The sequence below is a fragment of the Mchenga conophoros genome, linkage group LG13 (assembly GCF_057382185.1).
Source record: "Mchenga conophoros isolate Kocher_MC1m ecotype Shallow Benthic linkage group LG13, M_conophoros_male_GT1.1, whole genome shotgun sequence".
NCBI lineage: Eukaryota > Metazoa > Chordata > Actinopteri > Cichliformes > Cichlidae > Mchenga > Mchenga conophoros.
Window position 1 is genome coordinate 3,490,799 of NC_140538.1, and position 24,552 is coordinate 3,515,350.

Here is a 24,552-nt window from a genome sequence, read left to right on the forward strand (position 1 = left end):
GTTTATGTGACCTTCGTGAATGTTTAAAGTTTCTTTACACTTCTTTTATTTAGCGATGTGCCGATCAGGAATCAACCTATCGACCTATTTTAAGAGTGTTGGGGATAAAAACAATCAAATCAGACCAGGATAGAAGTTATGAATGAAGACCAGAGTTTCCTGTAAGCTTTTTGGGGGGGGGGGGGGGGGGGATCACCTGCTACTAACTCAGTCATTGGATCGTGCTCCTGAAGTTGTAACTGGCATGAGTGTATTTTGGCTGCTGTGCCAGCAGAGTGTGAGTCGCAGTGTGCAGTTTTACTGCTGTCGCCTCACAGCAAGAAGGTCCTGGGTTTGAGTCCAGCTCCTGTGTGTGGACTTTGAATGTTCTCCCAACATCTGTGTGGGCACTCTGGCTGCCTCCCACCAAAAACAAGCCCCTGCCTCCATTCTGAACTGGATAAGTGGGAAAAGTTGAATTGATTGACAGGTTTATTGTAAGTCTTTTAAGCAGTCAAAGAGGAAAATTCACATTGACTAATCTGTCATAAAACAAGGTGATGATTAAGTGATTCAGATTGAGGTGTTTGGGGATCGTTTAGGATACTTTAGACGACCAGCAGTGAAATTCCAGCCTGTGGTGATCTCTCCAGGGCCCTAAAGTGAGAAACCACAGCTTCACCTGTGAAAGAAAAACATGAAATTATTTCAAATTAAACTAACATTAAAGCATTGAGAGTATAAACGTTTTATCGTGCGATGCTTGGTGCAAAACCAAGAAAGAAATCCAGCATTGTCTTCACGAGCAGCATGCAGTGGACGATTTTGATCACTTGGGGGAGGTAGTAACCAAGCCTACCTACTGCATTAGTATCACAGCCACGTATAAACTTATCTTTTCCAAAATTGCACTTAGATTAGAGAATGATGAAAAGACGTCGGGAGCACTTTGTGTTCCTGTTCTCAACTCCAGCAACACAAATCTAATAGTTTTAGAAGTGAGATGGAGGCAGATTGTCCTAACACTCAAAATGTGACTCATGCAGGCTAAACAGAAAAATGATTCAAGGTAAAAATTAAAGGCAATCCTTTTCAGCTCCTTCACTTCGATCAGATGAGGGATAAACAACTTTAAAATGAAACCACAAAAAGTATTTCCCCACAAATATGTAATTATAAGACCTCACTTCTATCCCCCAAAAGGATGACATGATGTTTTCTTAAAATTTTCTTAAAACCTCAGATTACATCATTAAAACTTCGATAAATACGAATTTATCTCCCTTTGTTTTTTGTTGTGTGTAAATTAATGACATTAATGAACATTTATCCTTTCTGCGTAATTACGCACATGGGCACGGGTTTCCAGTTCCAGCAGAACGAACACCAAAAAGCACAGTGCGTGTTATTTGTGTAAATGTAGCCTATAGGCTATCCAACTTGGGTTTTGACGTCACGCGTCAACTTTTGTGATATTTACGCGTAGGGCTGCGTTTAAGTTTTGTCTTCCAGCACATCGGAGTGAAAGCGTGACGTGCAGTCCGTCAGGCCGAGGACAAAAAGAAAATAAAATCCCGTTTTGTAGGTCAGGTATTTTGGGAATATGCCCGCTGCGCGCCACGTGCGTAATGACGAGTGCGCCTGTAAATAGATGAAATAAGGCGTCGATACTTTGGAATGAAAGAGGGCACACCAGCGTAGTGTCTCCTGGCGGGGGTTAGGGAAAGGAATTAATCATTTCACGCACCAACACCGGCACTTCAGTGCGCGTCTGTGCCACCTCCGGACGGCTCTCCAAGTCCATGGATAAAAAGGAACACGAGGCGGCAGAATGGTTGTTGCAGGAGCGAGTAACGGGACTTTCGGCAGTGGCAACATGAGGTCGTCGTTCATGATAGAGGACATAGTCGGTGGCGGAGATCCCGGGGGCTCCACTAACATGATGATCTCCGAGGCTCTTGCTCTTCGGCTACTAAAGGCTGCGCAAGGCGCCGCAGATGCAGCAGCAGCAGCGGCAGCAGCCACTTCTCCGTCCACCTCCAGTCAGCCGCAGGTCATGGAGACGAACGGGACCCGCTGCGGGGAGCAGATCCTGAGCTACGGCCGGGTGGAGAAAGTTCTGATCGGCGCGGTGCTCACTATGCTCACGCTGTCCACGATCTGCGGGAACTTGCTCGTGGTCATCTCCGTCTGTTTTGTCAAGAAGCTGCGCCAGCCGTCCAACTATCTCATCGTTTCTCTGGCCTTGGCCGACCTTTCGGTGGCTCTGGCCGTGATGCCGTTCGTCAGTATCACGGACCTTATCGGCGGTCAGTGGATATTCGGTCAGTTCTTCTGTAACGTTTTTATCGCCATGGATGTGATGTGCTGCACCGCGTCCATCATGACTCTGTGCGTAATCAGCATTGACAGGTAAGATAAACTTCTCCAGCTTTAAAACTGTGTCAGTCTTTTTTCATGAAGCTAAGATAGAAAGTTTTTTTTTAACAGAGTTTAATTAAACGTCTCCTGTCTTTAGTATTTGTTACCCGAGTCTCCAAAAATACATTTAAACAGGTCACGTTCTTATTTCACAGATGTAGAAAAAATGCCTTCTGTAGTCTAACTCCAGATTTTGTCGCTCGGGGCTCTGCGACACTGGATCGCTGGGTTTCTGTGAGGCTTCTTGCGCCTCGGGGTCTTGTTCTGGGGCGCTTACTTAAAATGAAACGCTGCAGGACAAAGTGTGACCTCTCTGCCCACGGCATTCCTGTTCTGACCGCTGAATCAATTTACAGATTCAGAGACTCTGAAACGACCCCGAGTTTAAAATTCAACCGCTGCCTTTGTTTTTCCATTTCCTTAAAACGTTTTCACCACTTTAATCAAATGATAAAATGTTTTTATGCTTATTTGTTTTTGAAAGCCACACATGCCTGCCAATGCCCTGTGTGTTGGAAATTTTGTAGCCTGGTTTGCTGAACATTTATGGTCTTTCCCAGCATCGCCAAGCTTCTCTTTCATAATGTAACCCAGCTCTCATTTGGGGGCTGAGTGTGGCAGGCAGAGATCTTAGTTTTGCTCAAGGGCACCTTGTCCAGGGTGGGGAGAGTGTCACCTGATTAGGGTAATGTAAAGCAATAAAAATAGAGTTACACTAGACACATTTTAGGGTTGTATTCATTTGGCTGTGTTTTTCTCTGTGTAGGTATTTGGGTATCACTAAGCCTCTGACTTATCCTGTCCGGCAAAACGGCTGCTGCATGGCCAAGATGATCCTGTCGGTGTGGCTCCTCTCTGCTTCCATCACCCTCCCCCCTCTGTTCGGCTGGGCGCAGAACGTTAATGACGGCAGGGTCTGTCTCATCAGCCAGGACTTTGGATACACTGTCTACTCTACAGCCGTGGCCTTCTACATCCCCATGTCGGTGATGCTGATCATGTACTACAGGATCTACCGAGCGGCCAAGCTCAGCGCAGCCAAGCACACCATCACTGGCTTCCCCAGGGAAGGGGAGCACCGAGCCGTGGTGACTCTTCGCGGGGGGAGAGGAGGGCATCAGCCAGCAGAGTCAGGAGAGACGGGAAGTGTCGAGGGGACGGAGGTCGAACAGGTGGAGGAAGCCGAGGAAGAGGAGAGCTTGGACTGCGTGGCAGCGGCGCTGAAGCTCCAGCGTGAGGTGGAGGAGGAGTGCAGCACGCGTGTCTCCCGCCTTCTCAAAACTGGCGAGCACCACCAACGGCGCAAGAGGAAAAACCAGTCCATCTTCAAACGGGAGCAGAAGGCTGCAGCCACTCTGGGCATTGTAGTTGGTGCCTTCACCTTCTGCTGGCTGCCGTTCTTCCTGGTGTCCACTGCCAGGCCGTTCGTCTGTGGCGTGCAGTGCAGCTGTGTGCCCCTCTGGCTGGAAAGAACTCTGTTGTGGCTTGGCTACGCCAACTCCCTCATTAATCCTTTCATTTATGCATTCTTCAACCGTGATCTGAGAACCACCTACAGCAACCTCCTGCGCTGCCGCTACAGGAACATCAATCGGAAGTTGTCGGCGGCTGGCATGCACGAGGCTCTAAAACTGGTGGAGAAACCAGACGCTGATGCGTAAAGCTGTAGGTCTGCCAATCAGCAAGGCTGCAGAGACCAGTATGGAAAATAATCAACTGGGGCTCAGACTGTGGCACAAGGCTATTGTGCTGACAGACCTTTTTACCCTCCAGATTTCATGAGGATTGCCAATGCGAGAGGAGGAAAGATGCTGCGATTAAGTGGATGTAGAGGAAGCCTAAGTGTTTCACTCTGGAGAAAACTGAGAGAAAACAGAGCTCAGTGGTGTTGAATTCATACTGTTTAATTAGCTGAATCTGTTGCAATGACTCTGAAGCCCACGAGGAAGGGCTACCTTGGTGGATTTAAAACTGGCTGCTATGTTGCTCAGAAGCCTTTTGAACATGACATTGATGCAAAAGCAGGAGCTACACACCCAGACTTTGATCTCAGCTCCTGTCATGGATGGAAATGATCTTACGCAGTAGCCAGTGACTTACATTTCCATTTCTGACCCAAGGAAAACTAACAATGAGAAAATAACGAACGACTCGGAGCTCAACCGCTACCAAATGTGTTTACTTTGCATCGTAGTTATCACTTTTCTAAAACGTAGAGTGTTTTATTGGTGAACAGGCGTAACAAGTGGACACGGTAATGATTAAAAAGTATGTAAAAATTTATGTACACAAGTCAATAGCCACGCTGTTTTTGTAACAAATGGTTCTGATCTGTTGTAACCTAATAAGTTGATATCATTTGAAGATGAGCCAAAACGTGCTCCCTTTCCTTCTACTCGTGTCATGACCACCTGTTTATTGAAACTATTTGCTGATCATTTATTTCTGTAATATGGCAGCTAATTAACGAGCAAGCAAGGACTCTTAGGGACGAGAAAATGACGTGAAAATGCAGAACACGATGATGTCGACACGGAGCTGAAGGTGGAGTAGAGGGAAACAACATCATTGAGGACGCTTTCTGAATGTGCCTGTGCCTTTTTCTGCTTTGTCGGTTAAGGTTTGGTTGCAGCACACAAGAGTCTCGCTTTACATTGTGTTAGAAAGTTGAGACAATGTGCAACTTTAGCCTTGTTGTGCATTACATAACAAAAGAAATGGCCAATAAAATGGGCAGTATCCTCTCAAACAGAGATGAATGATGGTCAGACAGGATCTAATCTTTTGACATGACACGCACCAAAAAATTATTTTCACAGTTAATTTAACAATTGACTAGTTTTAGGGCTAAAGTTCGGTCTCAAGTGGGTCTAAAAACAGTAAAATCACAGTTTCATATTCAATCTACAGTCATCAAAAAAAAATACCCCATGTACCAGTTTCATTTTGATAAATTATGTTTACATTCTTTATAATATATAAAAATCTTAACATTAATATATTATATGGACATTTTTTTTAGGACAAATCCAGGATCAGGATTTGTCCTGCTGCTGGGAAACACCCCTGACCCATAACTGGCGTCTCCTTTGAAGTCAAATATTGCTTAACTCCAGCTGATGCTCAAAACTCGAAGAGGTCATATTTTTCCAACTGGGCTCAGCTGGAAATTAGGAGATCTCACGTCACAGATGTAATTCATCCAGCTGAACAGCAGGGGGCCCCAGTGAGACAATCCTCAATGAGCAGCAGTGAATGGAGCTAAACAATTAAAATCATGATTTATGTTTGCTTCCAGGGAATAAAATACATAAACTGATTCTGTTTCCTGTTTGAAGTAAAACGACAGTTATGTAAATTGTTTTTCTAACATAGAGGTCAAGTTAGCTTATAAATGCTAGCATCCCACTAATCAGTGCCATTAGTTGATTAGGAATTTTACCATGGGACCAGTACACCCTTATTGGCACCTTTGTCCAAATGATAACTACACATTAGACGTTAAACCGCCACAGCAGTTTCAGTGTGTGTGTGTGGGAAGCAGCTGGTTGTGGCGGCTGAAGGCGATGCTAGGAGCCTGCTGCCTGCAACAAGTCACACAAAATGATTTTATGACGATGAAAACTTATGGTCTTAACCTTTTCTATATAACGATGTTGGAATTTCCACGTAGCCCTGTCCATTCTGGATTCGATTATTCAAATTCAATCGAGTTATCGTCGTCAAAGCTGACAAAAGCATGGGCAAAGCGTAAATACGGCTTTTTTTTTTCTAAAGATTTGTTAGATGTGATCATTTATTAGGATCTGTACCACCAGTGTTAATTAAATGACCTCCAATATGTTGGGCTGCCATGCTGTTAATCTTCTCACCTCTTGTTCTTCTGGAGTTTTATGTGATCACAGACACTAATTACGCAGCCATCTTTCCCGTGTAGCTCTGTCTCAGGCTACAGGGCGACGCCCCGGGAGGAAATCCGATGTGGATGTTAAAGGAGAGAGAGCAGATCACAGCCGCTGTTTCTTTGGTGTGTTTAATCTCCCCCGGAGATCGAGAGCCTGTCTGCTTGGAGTTTAATTTAAAGTTAAAAGTACAAGTTTAGCTCAGGGGGAGTGATAAAGTGACAGAGCTTTTGTATGTGCACAAGTTTTAGTGCAGCATCCTGCATGCACCAAGCAGCTGCAACATCATGTTGACAATAGGAACTCTGGAAACTGCTTGCTTGGTTTCTTTCTGGCAACATTATTTTCTTTGTGTTCTTTTTAATATGCACTGACACGAGTAGGAGAAACGTGTTACCTCTTATTCCACAAGGACTGCAGTAATGTTTTTTAATCCTTTGAGGAGACTTTGTGTTTTACAAGTATTAGTACACTCTGTGCTGCTGAGAATTTGTCCTCGTTAACTTGAAATTGTACAACAGCTAACTTAGAAGGAGCAACAGAGGGCACTCAGTCAGTTTTACCAAAATCTCTTTTTACTAAAGAAGTGTGAACACTGCAATTACCGCCTTTATTCTCTTTATTCTCTCGTTAATTAAAGCTGCTCTCCACAAGATTATTTTTAAATTTAAAAAATGCGCTAAGCTACTGAGCCTTAATTACCGAGTTAGCATGGCAGCAGAGATGATACAGAGAAGCCAGCAGGACGTCTGGTTCATGTGACAAACTCTGCTGTCTGCCCGACAACAGAAAGTTCACTCAGAGTAAAACGGGACTCGAGCACTTCTCTAGATTCTAGATTTTAGATTTTATTTCAAGTATCAAGTGTGAATAAACATCATAATGAAACACAGGAGTGGGCGATATATATTTTCCCAAGGGTCACAACGGAAACCAGAACCAGTGAGCTTATAAAGAGATAAAATGAATATTGAGCAGAATTGACTTCACCTTTTTCTGCAGCCCTCCACAACAGTCCAATATGGAAAAATGAATTGCCTGCCCCTGGTATAGAACATCAGCTATAATAGGTAAATCCATCTTTTTCAGTCACACTTCAGGGTTCTGCCCAGTCACGCCTTTGCCATGTGACTAAAGGAATTAGTTATTTGGGGGGAGGTGAGCTGAAAAGGTTGAGAACCACTGAACTGTACTCTTCTGGGCTCAGTGCCGCCGTGGCATGGCTCCATTTCCTGTCATAGAATAGATGGAGAATGGTTGCCAGGAGCACAGGAGCACATTTTTCCTGAAGAGCATCCAAAAACTCTGAAGAGCAGAATGTTATCATTCACATGCAACACTCAAACTATCTGGGAAGCGAAGCTGTTGTTATCTTGACAACATCTCGTGAAAATATTCTCAGTGGCGTATCAACACATTGGTGCGAGATAGGAAGGGAACGACTGCACAGCAGGCTGAAAAAAATTCTTTGTATGACATCCAGAGGAGAGAGGAGACACGCTAAAAGGTAAATGGAAGGTAGAGGCACACCCTGGCATTCAGTGGCTGTCGCCTGCATCTCAGAATGTGACTGAATGCTCGCCTCTTTCATCAAACTAGTCATCTTCCCGCATGAGAGCGCTGCACTGAACCGGAGCTAATTTTAAAGAAATTGAGAGCCTGCGTCACAACAAGTAGATTTATGGATTTTTTTCAGTGAGGGAACGCGAACCCTCAAACTAAGCGTGCACCAGCAGTTCCCACAATAGTCAAAAAATGACTCTTGGCTCGGCGTGGTCACATGGTTTCTAAAGAATCTATGAAAAGATGGGGAATGTGGAGATATCAGCTGCAGCTAAATTTACACATCAACCAAAGATGTGATTGTTTAAAGGCAGATGTTTTATTCCCATGTACTCCTCATTTGAGTCAAAGTACACTGAAAACACTCTGAGAAAATGACTGTTAACTCTAAATGCAGAGAAACTGTGACACTTCAGTAAGGATAATAAATAGAGAGATCAACATTTAAGGCATATGGCTGGAGGTGACTTAAATTACCTGCTGTCTCTTGCTAATAGCTGCTTTAAAGCCAGATGTTTGGAAATGTTCAGCCAACAGTTGCTTATCCTTTTGAGAATGTCCTCATCACAAGCTGTTTTTGAACAGGGAGGCTCAGCTCCATATTAGATATAAAGTGTGCTGTTCATAGCATTCAGTCTTTAGTCTGCACCGCTTTCCATTTGCGTGAATGGATGTGTGTCGGTTTGTCCTGTTTTGAGAGTCAAACATCTTTGTTTGCCTCTCGTGGATGCTGAAAGCCAGCGCTGCCCATTTGAAACATCTGCACAGTGACAACACTCTACTGAGACGACTCCATTAATCTGTCACTGATTGGCTGTGTGTTAATCCTCCCACGGCACTCATTGGACCAATTGTTTTTTAATTTTCAACCTGCTGTTTCATCTCAAAATGCTAGATGAACGAGTCAGCTCTGTGGACTGGAGACATTCAAAGCTCTGGACTCTGGCCTACCATTACCGGACAAATGCACAAACAAGGATTTGTTCGGGAAAGGCTATTTCAAATGATCTTTGGAGGTCATCAACGGGCAAATAGCACAGGAGTCAGTCAGAAAAATAAAACATATGTGATGGCATACGGTAAAAATATCCCATCCAGTTGTGTTGTTTCTGGCACAACAGAGGGAGATCATTCCAAACCATCTTGGTTAATGAGAAACCTCAACGGCGCTCCTTTGAGTTATCGTCATCAAAACTGCTCCACATCAGATAAAAGGTAGAGCTGGTGGACTAACAAGGTCAGAATAGCAAGAGGGCCAAACGCATCCTTTCGGGACAAATAAAGCTCTCAGATTGGTTCCTGGGCCACATTCAAACACTTTTTTCAATTAGTTTTCATACCACAGCCAATGTTGTTCACTGGGACTATATGGGACCTTGTTCTGTCAGCATTATCAAAGTACAAAGAACAGCTCTCGTGGGATAGTATTGCTTTTATATGCTGTTTAGCACTGTGTGAAACTCCTGTGTATATATTAAGACTAAAAAGAGAAAAAAGGAAAGCGCGATGGCTCCATGGCCCCTGGTGACCATAACAGCTGGGCTTAGCGACCCATAAAGCACAGCAGGAGAGTCTCTATGGCACTTCTCGGCACAGATGCGATGTGTATTTGACCAATCAAATTGCTGAAATTCCTTGTATATGAGTCCAAAACCATTCACGTGGAAAAGACTGTAAGATATGTTGTTATTGTCAGAGTGAAACCTTGTTGGTTCCAGTTAATCAGCCTCGTTTTTGACCCGATCTGTAAGATTATTTTCAATCATGGCTCTTCATACTGAAACGACATCAGCAGCAGTGTCATCGAGCTATTTAAGAACCAGCCACGATGGAGATTTCCAGTTAAAACTCTTTAGACTTGTTTTAGATGTAATCTATATTTTACAGTCTGTACAGTTTTGTCAGGGTGCTGAGTGATGGCTAAATTTGTGAAGTGACCTTTCTTGCCAAAATGAATCATTAAATACTTAAAAAATAAAACGGGATTGATCTCCGTCTCTGTTTCTGCTTTACTGTTCTGATCAGCACCTAAAGACAGCAAGCGCACGTGGAAATGATGGCTACTGCAGGCTTACGCTTATGTTACTTCACAAGTAAAGCACTAGCTTTGTTGTTATTGTCTGGCTAAGTCACAAAACTGTTTGATATTGAAATTAATCTACACATAAAGCGAGTTCTTAGATGTGAAACGCACGCCTTAAAAAGAGATAACACAAGCTTCACCTTTGGCGACTGGCGCTTTGTGGTTTTGCCCATAATTAAAATGCTGGTTGGTCCAAAAATAACTCTTGAAAAGAGCATTTTTTTCTATTTAACTGTACTCAGTTTCAAGAAAAAAGCAAAGAAAAAAAAACACTGCTCAAGGTTGTTTTCAGCCATGCTAAAAATATAAGCCAAAGGATGAAAAACCTCGTATCTCCAGTGTACTGGAACATTTGCCACACTTTAAAGTGGGGATGCTACTGATTTCCTGTCAGGACGGTCAGGATGATGCAGACACTGTTCCACAGACAGTTCATTTGACATCATACAAGATGCTGTCACTGTAACTGATGAGAGTTAAGTGGGCTATTATCAGCTCTGACTGAAACGATGAGTGGCAGACTCGGTGCGTTTAAACATTAAAAATGCATTCAAACATCAGTCACATTAGTCAGCAATAAAAATCAGAGGCAACGTGGAGAACACATGATGGAGATGTGTCTTTGTTTATGACAAAAAGATAGAAAGATTATATGGAGGGTTTTGCTAGACTACTATTTGCAAACAGAGCAGGAGTCAGTAAAAGATGCTAAAAGAAATAAGCCTCCGCATCTTTTTAAATAGTCCTTTACAGTGTTTAAACTGGGACTGTGTCCTAGTTATATATGATATTTTTAATAAATTGTACTGTTGTTCTGTTAATGTTCTAACTAGCTTGTTAAAAACTATTTAATTGTAGCTATAAACACTGCGACCCAGTGTTTTTGAGTCTGTACAATTATTGACCTGTGATTTCATCATGACTCTTAGTGTTCGGGTTCCTGTGCCCCTCGTGTTTAGTGGAGGCTTCGTTCTGTCGTGTTTGTTTTCTTGCTCCGCAGTCAGTCGCCTCTCATGTTGCCGTTTGTTATTCTGGTCTCTGTGCTTCATGTGTCCTCTGTTCCCAGGCCCTGTCATGTTTCCATGTCTACTCTTTGTGAACTGTTTCCTGTTTTACTTTGGTAGTCCTTGTCCTTTGTTAATGTTTTCAGTTTTGCTTCCCCTTGGTCTCGTCATGTTTGATTGCTCCCAGCTGTGCTCTCCTCCTGTGTGTCATTCCCTCGTTATCCCTCTGGATATTCAAGCCCTGCATTTTCCTTGCTCTAAACTGCATTGTGCCCTCGTTCCCCGCTGTGTGATCGCCCTGCCTGTTTAGTTACATGTATCTTCCAAGTTTAGTTAGTGTCGTAGTTTCTGATGTTCAGCGATAAAGCTGCCTTTTGAGTTTACCTTTTGTGTTTGTTTCTGAGCTTCGGTCCTCTCCTGCCTGCTTCACATGGCCGGCACATGACAGTAAGACCTACCTATCTAGCATTACAATGAAAGAATGCAGTTTAATATTGGAATACAGAACAATTCCCCAAAAAGCTGGGATGCTGGGTCAAAGGTCAATAAAAACAGAGTACTATGGTCTTTTACAGGCACCGAAACAAATCACAGAGGAAAGTGAAATGTTGTACAATCTCACTCTGGAGCCTTTCTAAGCTGTCAGAGGTCCAGAGCCAACATAATCTGTCGCAGGGCTGACACACTGAGTCAGACACCTGCAGCCAGTTTAGCATGACCAGTTAACCTAACTCCATGCATGGCTCTGGACTGTTGGAGGAAGTACCCAATCAAATGTGTCATTTTAAGAACAATATGTGCTCATTTGGAGTTAATGTCAGCAACACGTCTTTACGAAGTTGGACCATGTTTCCTCTTTTCTTTTAACAACAGTCCGTAGATGTCAGTGATCCGAGGAAAGCAGCTGCTGAACTTTTGGGAGGGGAATATCGTCCCATTCTTGTCTGCTCAGCAGTCCTGGCTCTCCTGTGTCATAGATGCTTTTTCATGATGTTCCAGATGTTCTCGGTTGTTAAAACGTCTGGACTGCAGGCAGGCCGGTTCAGCACCTGGACTCTTCAGAAGCCATGCTGTTGTAATAGATGCAGTTTGTTGTTTAGCATCATTCTGCTAAAATATTCGAGGCCTCGCCTGAAAACAAAACTTTGTTTGAATGGGGTATATTTTCTTAGACCTGTGTATTCCTGAGCACTGATAACAAGCCGAATAGTCTCACTTGCTGTTAGTCTGGAGGATGTGGCGCCCATGTTTCCCAAAAAGAATTTCAAATTTAAATTCATGTGACCGCAGAAGAGCTCTGCACGTTGCCTCCATTTTAAACAAGCTTTGGTCCAGAGAGGACTGCAGCATTTCTGGATCATTTTCATATTCACTGTGCCTTCTTCTCTGCACAATAGAGCTTTAAACTTTACATCTGTGGACAGCAGCGTGAGCCGTGGTCACAGACCGTGATTTCTGGAAGTGTTCCTGAGCAAATTCACTGATTACCAAAAGAGGATGCTGAGGACCTGACGGTCATGGGCGTGTCCACTGATTTTAACCTCGTCCCTTGTGAATCTTTTGATGGTAATATAAACTGCAGAGGGCGAGATGTTTACTGTCCTCACATCTTTACAAAGGTGGCATTATTCTGAAATTCTTCCACAGTTTGCAGATGTGTGAACCTCTTCCCAGCTGTACCACTGCTCCATAAGATGCTCGTCTTATATCCAGTCTGTGGCCATTTGCAGAAAGAATGGGAAGAGAAACTTAGAGAGCCAACATAGATGCTGATGTGCCGTTATTTTAAAGTCATGTGCAATCAGCATTTACTTTATGAGTTAAAGGAAAAACTTCTTGCAGGTTTCAGTGAGCCTTGACGCCAGCTTCCACTCTAAAAAACGAAGCGGGAAGTTCTTCCCGCTGCAGTTAGAGAGATTATTTCCACACTCACTGTTGTCTTATCTGAAACTCGTATCTCACTGAGGTGTGTTTGCACTGATTAATGCTCTGCCGTCTTATTAGTTTCTGTAAATTCAGGAATGTAGAACAGCAGGTTGTTGATCTACAGCAAATATTTGTGAGGAAGCTCAATAATGAAGAACAGGGATGCTGATATTCTGTTACCTCAGTCTGCGGCACACCGACACTCCTCTGTAATTACATCAGCATGTTTTTGTCAGTATGTGCTTGCCAGTAGTGACAGGACAATCATCTATTCATCAGCTCCATATTTAATGACTTTTAACAAATAGAAAAGTTGAAGATGAAGTAGAGATTGATTAATATGCAAAGAAAAGTTTCCTTCTTGCTATATAGGGAGTGCAGAATTATTAGGCAAGTTGTATTTTTGAGGAATAATTTCATTATTGAACAACAACCATGTTCTCAATGAACCCAAAAAACTCATTAATATCAAAGCTGAATGTTTTTGGAAGTAGTTTTTAGTTTGTTTTTAGTTTTAGCTATTTTAGGGGGATATCTGTGTGTGCAGGTGACTATTACTGTGCATAATTATTAGGCAACTTAACAAAAAACAAATATATACCCATTTCAATTATTTATTTTTACCAGTGAAACCAATATAACATCTCCACATTCACAAATATACATTTCTGACATTCAAAAACAAAACAAAAACAAATCAGCGACCAATATAGCCACCTTTCTTTGCAAGGACACTCAAAAGCCTGCCATCCATGGATTCTGTCAGTGTTTTAAGATAAGATAAGATAAGATAACCTTTATTAGTCCCACACGTGGGAAATTTGTTTTGTCACAGCAGGAAGTGGACAGTGCAAAAGTTATGAGGCAAAAATTAGAATACAATAAGAATAAATACAGTACACAACTGTACAGAATAGAATAAAATAATATACTATATACAGTAGAATAAAATAAAATAAATATACAATAAGATAAAAATAGAATACAAATACAAATACTATATACAACTGAGTAAAAATACAACGATGACAGAAAGGATTATTGCACTTAGTATTATTGCACATGTATGGATGTGTGTGCTTGATCAGTTAAAGTCTTTATTATGGAGTCTGACAGCAGTGGGGAGGAAAGACCTGCGAAATCTCTCCGTCCCACACCGTGGGTGCCGCAGTCTCCCACTGAAGGAGCTGCTCATTGCTGTCACAGTCTGCTGCATGGGGTGGGAGATGTTGTCCATCAGGGATGACAGCTTAGCCGCCGTTCTCCTGTCACTCACCACCTCCACTGGGTCCAGAGGGCATCCTAGAACAGAGCTGGCCCTTCGGATCACCCTGTTCAGTCTCTTCCTGTCCCCAGCAGAGACAGTTTTGATCTGTTCACCATCAACATTGCGTGCAGCAGCAACCACAGCCTCCCAGACACTGTTCAGAGAGGTGTACTGTTTTCCCTCCTTGTAAATCTCACATTTGATGATGGACCACAGGTTCTCAATGGGGTTCAGATCAGGTGAACAAGGAGGCCATGTCATTAGTTTTTCTTCTTTTATACCCTTTCTTGCAGCCACGCTGTGGAGTACTTGGACGCGTGTGATGGAGCATTGTCCTGCATGAAAATCATGTTTTTCTTGAAGGATGCAGACTTCTTCCTGTACCACTGCTTGAAGAAGGTGTCTTCCAGAAACTGGCAGTAGGACTGGGAGTTGAGCTTGACTCCATCCTCAACCCGAAAAGGCCCCACAAGCTTTGATGATACCAGCCCAAACCAGTACTCCACCTCCACCTTGCTGGCGTCTGAGTCGGACTGGAGCTCTCTGCCCTTTACCAATCCAGCCACGGGCCCATCCATCTGGCCCATCAAGACTCACTCTCATTTCACCAGTCCATAAAACCTTAGAAAAACCAGTCTTGAGATATTTCTTGGCCCAGTCTTGATGTTTCAGCTTGTGTGTCTTGTTCAGTGGTGGTCGTCTTTCAGCCTTTCTTACCTTGGCCATGTCTCTGAGTATTGCATACCTTGTGCTTTTGGGCACTCCAGTGATGTTGCAGCTCTGAAATATGGCCAAACTGGTGGCCATACTGTCAAGTCCTTCTTTTGACCCATTTTGCCAAAGGAAAGGAAGTTGCCTAATAATTATGCACACCTGATATAGGGTGTTGATGTCATTAGACCACACCCCTTCTCATTACAGAGATGCACATCACCTAATATGCTTAATTGGTAGTAGGCTTTCGAGCCTATACAGCTTGGAGTAAGACAACATGCATGATGAGGATGATGTGGACAAAATACTCATTTGCCTAATAATTCTGCACTCCCTGTATTATTGTTTGTTTGCTTATTATTGTTGAAAAAATGTGTCTGTGTGGTTTTGTCGATAAAATAAAATTATGGAATAAGAAAAAAACAAAAGTGTTTATTCTGTATCTTACAAACCAAATAAAATTGTCATCAGACTTAACGAGCGATCATTGTGAGTCAGTTACAGACAAACTGTATTGTTTAAGACTCTGACAGCAGAGACATAATAAAACCGAATCCCATCCAGAATCACATTCAGACATCTCTGAAAGAACTAATGAGTCACCTCTTGGAAGTAGAAATGCACAAAAACTAATTACATTTGCATAATAATTAAATGAGATTAGTTTAAAAATGTGTATTTTTTGGAGAAGCACCAAAACGATTCATAAAGAGAACAAGAGAGAAAACGAGGAGCGCGAGAAAGTGACAGACAGGAAGGCAGAACGCTGATTCACTGCTGTGTGTTCAGCTCATTATATTTAACATTTTTAATAATTAACTGAGACATGAGATCATGTCCATAATCTACATCATTTTTCACCCAAACTTTTAAATGAAGTGATGCAGTTTATCCCAGTATGGGCCCAGTCCAGCCATCACATTGAACTGGTGTTGTTACCCTCTACAGTGCAAGACTCCGAGTCCACTAAAGGGTCTTCTTCACAAAGCCTCCCATCCTATAAACACTCAGCTTCTTACCTGAAACTTGAAATGAATGAAAACACTCCAGTTCCCTTCTAAATGTAATAGAGCTGTTAAAATGCCCATAATGCTAAAGCATCATTAAACATAATAGTTTCTGACAAACACACAGTGCAGGACACGTCTTCAAAGAATGATTATCTCCAAACAAGCTCATGTCATTTCATTACATTTGTCATGGTCTTCAGAATCATTCATTTCACTGATTACTTCATTAATCTTACATCTCTTTACCTTGATCAGCGTTTTTCCACCTCTCGTACGTCTGGGAGTCCTATGATTGGTGAAAGAGACGCATTACTGATTATCTCCTGCTCCTCTGAGCCTTCTGATCCAGCGCTGATCAGGTTACGGTGCCGGTTTGACCGCAGCTTTATCAAACAAACCTGCAGCAGCAGCTAAATTACTTTTGCTTCTTTGTGGTAACTTATGTGAGTTTTTATCTAGCTGACTGCTTACAACATATAATGTTTCAGTGCTCTGTCTTTTCAATTTTGACCATTAGATTGTTTCAAATCTTGCAAAAGTCAGAGTCAGCTAGCAAAAACGACACACCAGTGATCAGCCTCAGTTTGTTGCACTGAGCTGCACAGAGCTGTGACCTCAGCCCCATCAGTAACTTTGGAGCGATGTGTAGTGCCAGCTTTGAGCCAGATGCTGTCACTAAAAATCACTGCTGGAGCTCATGATGCTCTTAAGGCTGTGTGGGAGTGGATTCAAACAACCAGGCTCCAACATCTGGCTGGTGAGCCTGAATCCACAGACGGTATGAAAGATGGCCATACCCACTGCAACATCACTCACTGTTCATCAGAGTTCTTAATGACACCTCAAACTAAGCATTTCTGCCATTGCCATCTTCCCTTAAAACCAGATGTGTATCGTAGATCTGATCGTGAAACTGCACACTCACTGGCTAACAACTCCACAATCACAAGTTACTGGTCAGTGAGGATATCCTGGATAATCATCGTTTTTTACGTCTTTGAATGAAAAAAAGAAAAGAAAACAGGGTTAGTGTTTTATTAACGTGACCTGAAATGAACGACTGAACTCATAAAACCATCAGGACTGCCCACAGTCTGTGCGCGTGCAGACTGTGGCCCATTCATCTCTTTAGAGCTAAACTGAAATCATTGTGAGCGCTAACTCAGCCAACTCTTTTGCACTTCTGTGACTGTGGCTACACAGACGGTTGTTGTGATGTTGTTTAAAGCAGATTCGATTTTGATGCGTACTCTGCACTCTTGTTGAAAAAATAATACATTTATATTTAAATCAAGTCTCAAAATTGTGATTAAATCTCTAAAAACTTTGTAAGGTTTCAGTGGAAAGGTACTACTGTGACCTCTAATGTTTTTGTAGATACACACACACACACACACACACACACACACACACACACACACACACACACACACACACACAGAACTGCAGGATCCCAGCATCAAAGACAAAGAAGAACGCACTTTTGGATTGAAGCACTTCAGTGGAGCTGCAGGATGAAGAATATTTTCCCAGCTTCAGAAACCAGCAACCCTCTGCATGCTGTAGCTTCCAGCTGCAGCTTCTCTGTGACATGTAGATGAGCAAAGACGCAACAGCCTCCCCCAGCAGAGTGAAGGATAATAACACAGTTTTATATCCACCAAACGTTGCAGTAAAAACAGAGTTTTGTTGTTTTGTTGTGCCTGAAAAGTCCATAGATTTTGTGTTTCTATCGATCACTTGGATTGATGCGCACCATGACGCAGTTTTCTGTTTGACTCATTTATTTAGCCGCCAAGGGCAGCGTTTACATGAGCGGCTGCTATTGATTCAGCCTTCCCACATTCATACTCAGAAATATCATAAAGAGTGATTTCTACTTTCTTCCAAACAGAGTGGACAGCAGGGGAGCAGCTCAAACTGAAGGACAACTTCACACCTACTGTACTGTACTTTTACACAAAAGAAGAAGGAGATGGGGGATTCTGTGAGTGTTTTTTTTTTATTTTTATACTTTTCTCGGTACAGTTTTCTGCTGAGATTTGGCTTTGTGAGCTACTAAGTGAGAAGTTTGCAATCCCCGAGTCAGCCAGCGTCTTGCCTGTCGAGATGGGAGACGAGGAGGAGTGAGAAAGAGCGAAGGAGGGCTGGACGGAGTGAAAGAAACTGAGATGTGAAGAGAAAGCGAGGAAGAAGTGAAAAAGAGAGTGGGAGGGAGGAAGAGGAGGAGAGGTGCTTTCAGAAGGTGGTTAAAGAGGAGAGAAAGGGACACTAACTGGTGAGGGGAGGGGAGGGGAAGTGGGGGGTGCAAATGAATGAAGGATAAAAAGATGAAGAGGGAAATGCTGCACTTGGACGACGGGCTGTCGAAGTCATTTAACACTGAACCATCGGCTTTTAGTGTTATTATTGTGACGTAAGCTAACTAGCCACGTTAATATGGTGAGTCAAAGACATGTTGATTACGATGAGTCAGTGCGATTACGATGAGTCAGTGCGAGGAGGCGGAAGAAAAATAGCGGTGACTTCATCTGGACACTGATTTTGTCCTTAAGCCTGTGGAGGAGAGACTGAGGCTCTTTAATGTTTCGTCCTCGTTGGTGCAAAGACTGACCCCGTCTGTTCTCTGTCTGCTGTGCCTTTATGATGTTAGCTAACAGGCAGCAGGTGAGCCCCATTTTGTGTCCTCACCACTGTCTTGTTAAGGCTGAGTTAAGTTTGAGCGTCTAAATCTAACCTGCATGAGCTCAGAAAAAATGTCAATAATGACGTTTGAACTGTGCTGGTATAAAAACAACCAAGCTATGCACCAAGACATCCGCCCTGAGCTGCTCTCTTTTAACTTTTGCAATGCTACAGCAACATCTTCCCACCTTCACTTTGAGAAACAACAGCGTGCATGTGCGCACACAAGAGCATGCTTAATGCTTGAAGTGCTGATGCTCTCGCTGTTACTGAAAATGGGAATCTGACAAAAGTTGCTTTTCTATCTTTTCGAGTTAAAGCCAGCCCGAAACCTGTTTTCTCACATCTAAACTGGGCTTCTTCTACACCCATAAATATGATAATCTCCCACATCTCTGGATTGCTGCCATGGTTTGACTTCAAGTGGACTCGAGGAGCAGATTCAGCTGCAGGTTCAAAAGGTTTATTGAAATCCTGGTGAATTTTTGAAAAGAGGACACTGGGTATTTCATGCGACAGCAACCAGAAACACAGATGATCTCAACAACTGCTCAGGTGAGTTGAACAAAATATAGCTGAGGATGAATAAAATGTGCTTCCACTGGCGAGCAGGGAACCTGGCAGGTGGGTATCTGTGACCGATGAGTGGGTGCAGGTGTAGCAAAGGTAAGGCTTTCCTTGGCTGGGAGCTGGAGAAACAGACTGGACTGGTTAGATGTGGCTATGTCTGCGGCCTATCCGCAGCTCGGACACAAGCATTTCACTACATGTTGTACTCTGTATAACTGTGTATGTGACAAATAAAGGTTGTTTGTTTGAGGAGTCAATCATGGATGAATCAACAACACAGAGCCAGCCGGACAGCTCCACCTGAGACGAGAGAGAAAGGGTTGGAAGTGGGGGAGGGAGAAGAAACCCAAACCTATGTCTTTCTTTTAGATCATCTTCAATCTTAAACTTGGAGAGACAAAAAAATCCACATCTGTGTCAAACTACCCCAATGTTTACTGTTGCTGATCATTATTGGCGGTTCCTGGACCAAAACCCTGACACCAAACAACACATTTTCCAGACATTTATGGAGTTATGAACCACGACATCGTCCCCCCAGGTGACACTATCAGTGCTGGATTCTATAATGTCCTGAGGCGTCTCGGGGAGAAAATACAGGAGAAATAACATGAAATGTACAATGTTAATGTGGACAGGCTTTTTAAAATTATCTTAATCAACTGGCCTGAGAGCATGTCCTCTTTAAAGTGAAATTCAAGTTGTAGAGCTGGCCTTTATAGACAATCAAGGATATCCAGTGTACATGACAGACACTGGCCAAAGAGCAAGTCTTCGGTACTGGAAGCAGTGCAGCGCCGCACAAAGAGACGATCAATAGTTCAGCTACAAGAATTTTAAAAGATGGACCTGAGTGCAAACAAAATAAACACACATTTCTTTTTGCAGGTTTGGCCAATATCACATCACACACAATATCATCAGACTTGTGTGTCTGTCAGTCTGTATTGTTCACTGTGAGACGCACAGATTCAGATCACTACGCGTAATTGCAGAAATCCTTTTCTTTTAAATTCAAATTCAAATTCAAATTCAAATTTTATTTGTCACACACACACAACCATACACAGTATGACATGGGGGTGAAATGCTTGTAGCTGTACAATGCCCGACCATTAAATGACAGAAGAAAAGTTTTACAATATTTACAATTTACTACAAAAATTTACAAATTAACTTAGGAATTTACAGTAAAGAATGTGCAAATAGCAGAAGAGATTATAAAGATTATAAATTATAGGAATTATAGGATTATAGGAAATGTGTGGTGGTGCGTGTGGTGACGTGTGTGAGAGTCCAGTCTTATAGTGACGTGTGTGGGAGAGTCCAGTCCTACACCTGGTTCAGGCCCCGAATAGCCTGGGGGAAGAAGCTCCTCCTCATTCTCTCTGTTTTGGCCTTAAAGGAGCGGAAGCGCTTCCCAGACCTCAACAGTGAGAAGAGTCCATTGTTGGGATGGGAGAGGTCCATCATAATCTTCCTAGCTTTGGACTTGCACCACTTGGTGTAGATGGACAGCAGGTCAGGGAGCTCTGATTGAATGATGCGTTCTGCCGAGCGCACCACCCTTTGCAGATCTCGTCTGTCCTGCTTGGTGCTGTTCCCAAACCAGGTGCAGATGTTTGACGTCAGGACGCTCTCGATGGTGCAGGAGTAGAAGTTCTTGAGCACCTTCAGTGGCAGATGGAAGTCTCTAAGTCTTCTGAGGAAGAAGAGACGCTGACGGGCTTTCTTAACCAGGGTGTTGATGTGACAGGACCATGACAGGTCCTGAGTGATGTGGACACCCAGGTATCGGAAACTGTCCACTCTCTCCACTGGCGTGCCACTGATGATGAGGGGTTTGTAATTCCTCGCCTGCTTTGTAGTGAAGTCCAGGATCAGCTCCTTAGTCTTGCTGATGTTTAGGAGGAGGTTATTCTCCTGGCACCAGGTCTCCAGGTTCCTAATCTCCTCCAGGTAGGCCGTCTCGATGTTGTCGGAGATCAGACCCACAACAGCAGTGTCGTCAGCAAACTTGACAATGGAGGTGGTGTCGGATGTGGCTACACAGTCATAAGTGTACAGTGAGTACAGCAGGGGGCTTAAAACACAGCCCTGAGGCACTCCAGTGCTGAGTGAGATGGAGGGGGAGACTTGTTTTCCCACCCTCACTGATTGGGGTCTGTCTGTGAGGAAGTTGAGGATCCACTGACACAGTGATGAGCTGAGTCCTAGATCCGTCAAGCTTAGAGGGAATTATTGTGTTGAATGCTGAACTGTAGTCCACGAACAGCATCCTAACATAATTCCCTCTGCCAGTGTCCAGGTGACTCAGGGATGTGTGGAGCAGGTGAGATATGGCATCGTCTGTGGAACGATTAGTCCGGTAAGCAAACTGAAGTGAGTCGATGGTGGGAGGAAGTGAAGAAGTGATGTGATCTCTCATCAGTCTTTCAAAACACTTCATCACAATTGAAGTCAGTGCTACTGGACGGTAGTCATTGTGGCAAGCGGGCTGTTGTTTCTTTGGAACAGGGACAATAACGGACCGTTTGAAGCACGTGGGAACCACAGCTTGGGCCAGGGAGAGGTTGAAGATCTCCGTGAACACCGGTGCTAGTTGATCAGCGCAGGCTCTAAGGACCTTTAATGTAGAGATTTAAAAAATAGCCTAAATAGATAAAGAACGATGTCAGGAACACAACAATGATGAATGTTCTCTACTGCATGTGTAAATAGTAAAATTGTTTCTTATAATAAATGGCATAAAAACTATATAAATTGATAATATATCCTTGTGTTTGACAGACTCCCTAAAAAAACAGGTTCATGCATTTTAAAGGGCGGCTATTTGGAGCCCAATTAAAGATGCAATGAACACATTTGAGGCCACTTTAATATATTTAAAAACCTCTTTACATCCTCAACTCCAGCCAAACAGTTTACGCACACGCGTTACATAAGGCCCCCGTGAAAGCTTTCAGGATGCCCTCCACTTTATATCTCAAGAGCCATTTACTCCATCATTACATTTTCTCTCTCACTCCCTCCCTGACACACACACACACACACACACACACACACACACACACACACACACACACACACACACATGCGCACAGTAAGTACATAATGTAATGCAAGTATGGAAATGTGTGTTAATAATGAAAGATTTTCATCCACTTTACACACATGATAGAATGTAAGACGCAGGGCTATGATGCATGAGTGTAATTTAGAATTTTGATGGTTTTTAAACTGGGGAAAAATTGCAGTCAGAGTCTGTGTTTGCTTTCTAGGATCAACCAGCCGGCCTCGGGTACATGACGTATACTTTTACACATGCTCGTTATTACCGTCACTTTTTCTTACCAGGAAAACATTTTTACATTGACCAGATGTTCATGTAACAAAGCCTCTACTATTACACAACAGCCCCAACTTTAACCATATCAACAGCTATCTGTGGGTGGCACTTGCATTGTTTTGTTAAGCTGCAACCTGTGTGCATGTGCAGCATAATTACAAGCAGACTTCCTGGTCTTTTCTTATGTGGCTGACTCCTTTTCAGAGCCCCTCTTGGCTTTGTCTATGTTCGGTATCTTCTGTCTGATTCAAATTTGGCTTCCTTTTCTGATTCTCAGTCTGTGTCGCTTTCACATCTATCGTTTCAGCTTTTGATTCACCCTCTTCTGTCTCTGCACCGCTGTCATTGTTTGCCTTTTTCTATTTTCCTTCCTCTTTATTCAGCAACAGCGCTCGCTTTCACAGCGTATGGCTTCCTTTCATTCCTTCAATCCAGGCCTCTGCTTCCCTCCCTGTTTTTCAGAGTCATTCACAACGTCTGGCTTCTCGTTGGCAGCTTTATCCTGCTCTGTCTCAGGGTCATCCTTTCATTCACACTTTCAGCCTTTTTTTTCTCCATCATTCACGAGCACTGATGCTCGTTTAGCACGTCTGTGTGAAATCCATCCCCTGTTCCTTTGTTTCTAGTTTCCATACATGAGCGTGCCAGTTTTTAATCCCAACATTAGGTTTCCGCTTTCTATGCTCATTGCTACTTCCTCATCACATGCAGTGGCTGCAGCTGGTGTTGCGCTAAGCAAAGAGGACATTGTTAAAAAAATGATATGGTGGGTTTCAGTCAGACTAATCCCATTAACTGCTGAGGAAAAAGAAGCAGAATGCTCCGAGAAAGAGTCGTTGTCCTGATAAACTGTACTGTGCCACAGAGCAGGAGGGACAGGGACACTTTTACTGTTGTGGGCACGCTCTGTCATTTTCCAAAAATACTTCAGAAAGATGAAATATGTAAGGATGAATGAATAAATAAATACATTTTAAGCACGTTAATAGCAGAGTCCGGCCTTTTCCTCGAGAAGGGTTTTTAAGACGCGAGAGTGAGAGGGGAGCAAGAAGGAGTATTAGCAGTTTGACACAGATAATCCCTAAATAAATATGCTTTTGGCCGTGGCCTGAGAAATATTACACTCCAGAACTGCTTAGGAAGCAGCTAGCATCTTCAAAGTACTCTGCAACCCCAAATTTCCAATTAAGAGGCAAAATTCCTTTCATGTACTTTTTCCTCACTCTCGATTCAAGCCGCTGCAGAATGATGTGAAGTTGAAAGAGCTCCTCTCTGTTAGTGAGTTTAGGCTGATAATGAATGAGGAGCTCACTCCGAATTTATATAGGCCTGCACACACACACACACAAACACACAGATTTGGAAATGTCTGTATCAAACTGGACTAAAGGAAAGTGCAGATTATGCGATGTTTCCTGAAAGAACGCAGCAGTCATGTAACAGAGAAAAGTGGAAACCAACCGAGACTAAACTGAGAACAGAACTAAGGAAACACAATAAAATGATTAACAAGACTTCAGTAACAAGAAATAAACAAGACAGCCATCATCTAAACAGCAGACAGACTAAGACTATAAAACGAACACTCGGGTCCAACAGCCGGGACCATAACACACTTGTACTTCACCTCAGGTGAAGCCTGCTGGATCTCCTCCACCATGTTGAAACAATGACCCCAAAATATGATTTTAATTTTGTAAAACTGTAAAAAAAGAAAAAACCCTGCATGGATGTAAATCTTACCAGGGGCACAAGTACTGAAGCTCTGTTCTCCCAAAAAGCCCTCAGCATGTTACAGTGGAACATGTCAATAACAGTGTCACCACACAGACGTCAGGCCACTTTGAAGCAGTAGCTAATCCCTGAGCCGATTCATCCTGGGATCTCTAAAACAGGGCTGCCACATGACACAAGATCAAAAGATCAGCTGATGTGCACGATTCATATTTTCACTCCTTATGTCATCCAGATATAACTGTGCTGATGTTATATTTAATGAAGTATTGTCATCGTCTGCCACTGGTCTGCGTGTTCTTACTCTCTGAGCCAGGATAGGTTGAGAGGTCCTCTCCTCTTTGG

The 24,552-nt window shown here is 43.1% G+C and overlaps 1 protein-coding gene across 1 annotated transcript; it reads left to right on the plus strand.

Annotated features, from left to right (window-relative positions):
* Positions 1–199: 199 nt before the first annotated feature.
* On the plus strand, positions 200–9,859 carry htr7 (5-hydroxytryptamine receptor 7). Its single transcript, XM_085296099.1, has 2 exons — positions 200–2,391; positions 3,167–9,859. The coding sequence occupies exons 1-2, from the start codon at positions 1,811–1,813 to the stop codon at positions 4,059–4,061; spliced, it is 1,476 nt and encodes a 491-aa protein (XP_085152225.1). The 5' UTR covers positions 200–1,810; the 3' UTR covers positions 4,062–9,859.
* Positions 9,860–24,552: the final 14,693 nt, after the last annotated feature.

Bases quoted from the DNA above. Each gene is read 5' to 3' on its own strand.
- htr7 (XM_085296099.1), top strand. From the start codon at position 1,811: ATGGTTGTTGCAGGAGCGAGTAACGGGACTTTCGGCAGTGGCAACATG. The intron at 2,392-3,166 runs GTAAGATAAACT...TTCTCTGTGTAG, and splicing joins TGCGTAATCAGCATTGACAG to GTATTTGGGTATCACTAAGC.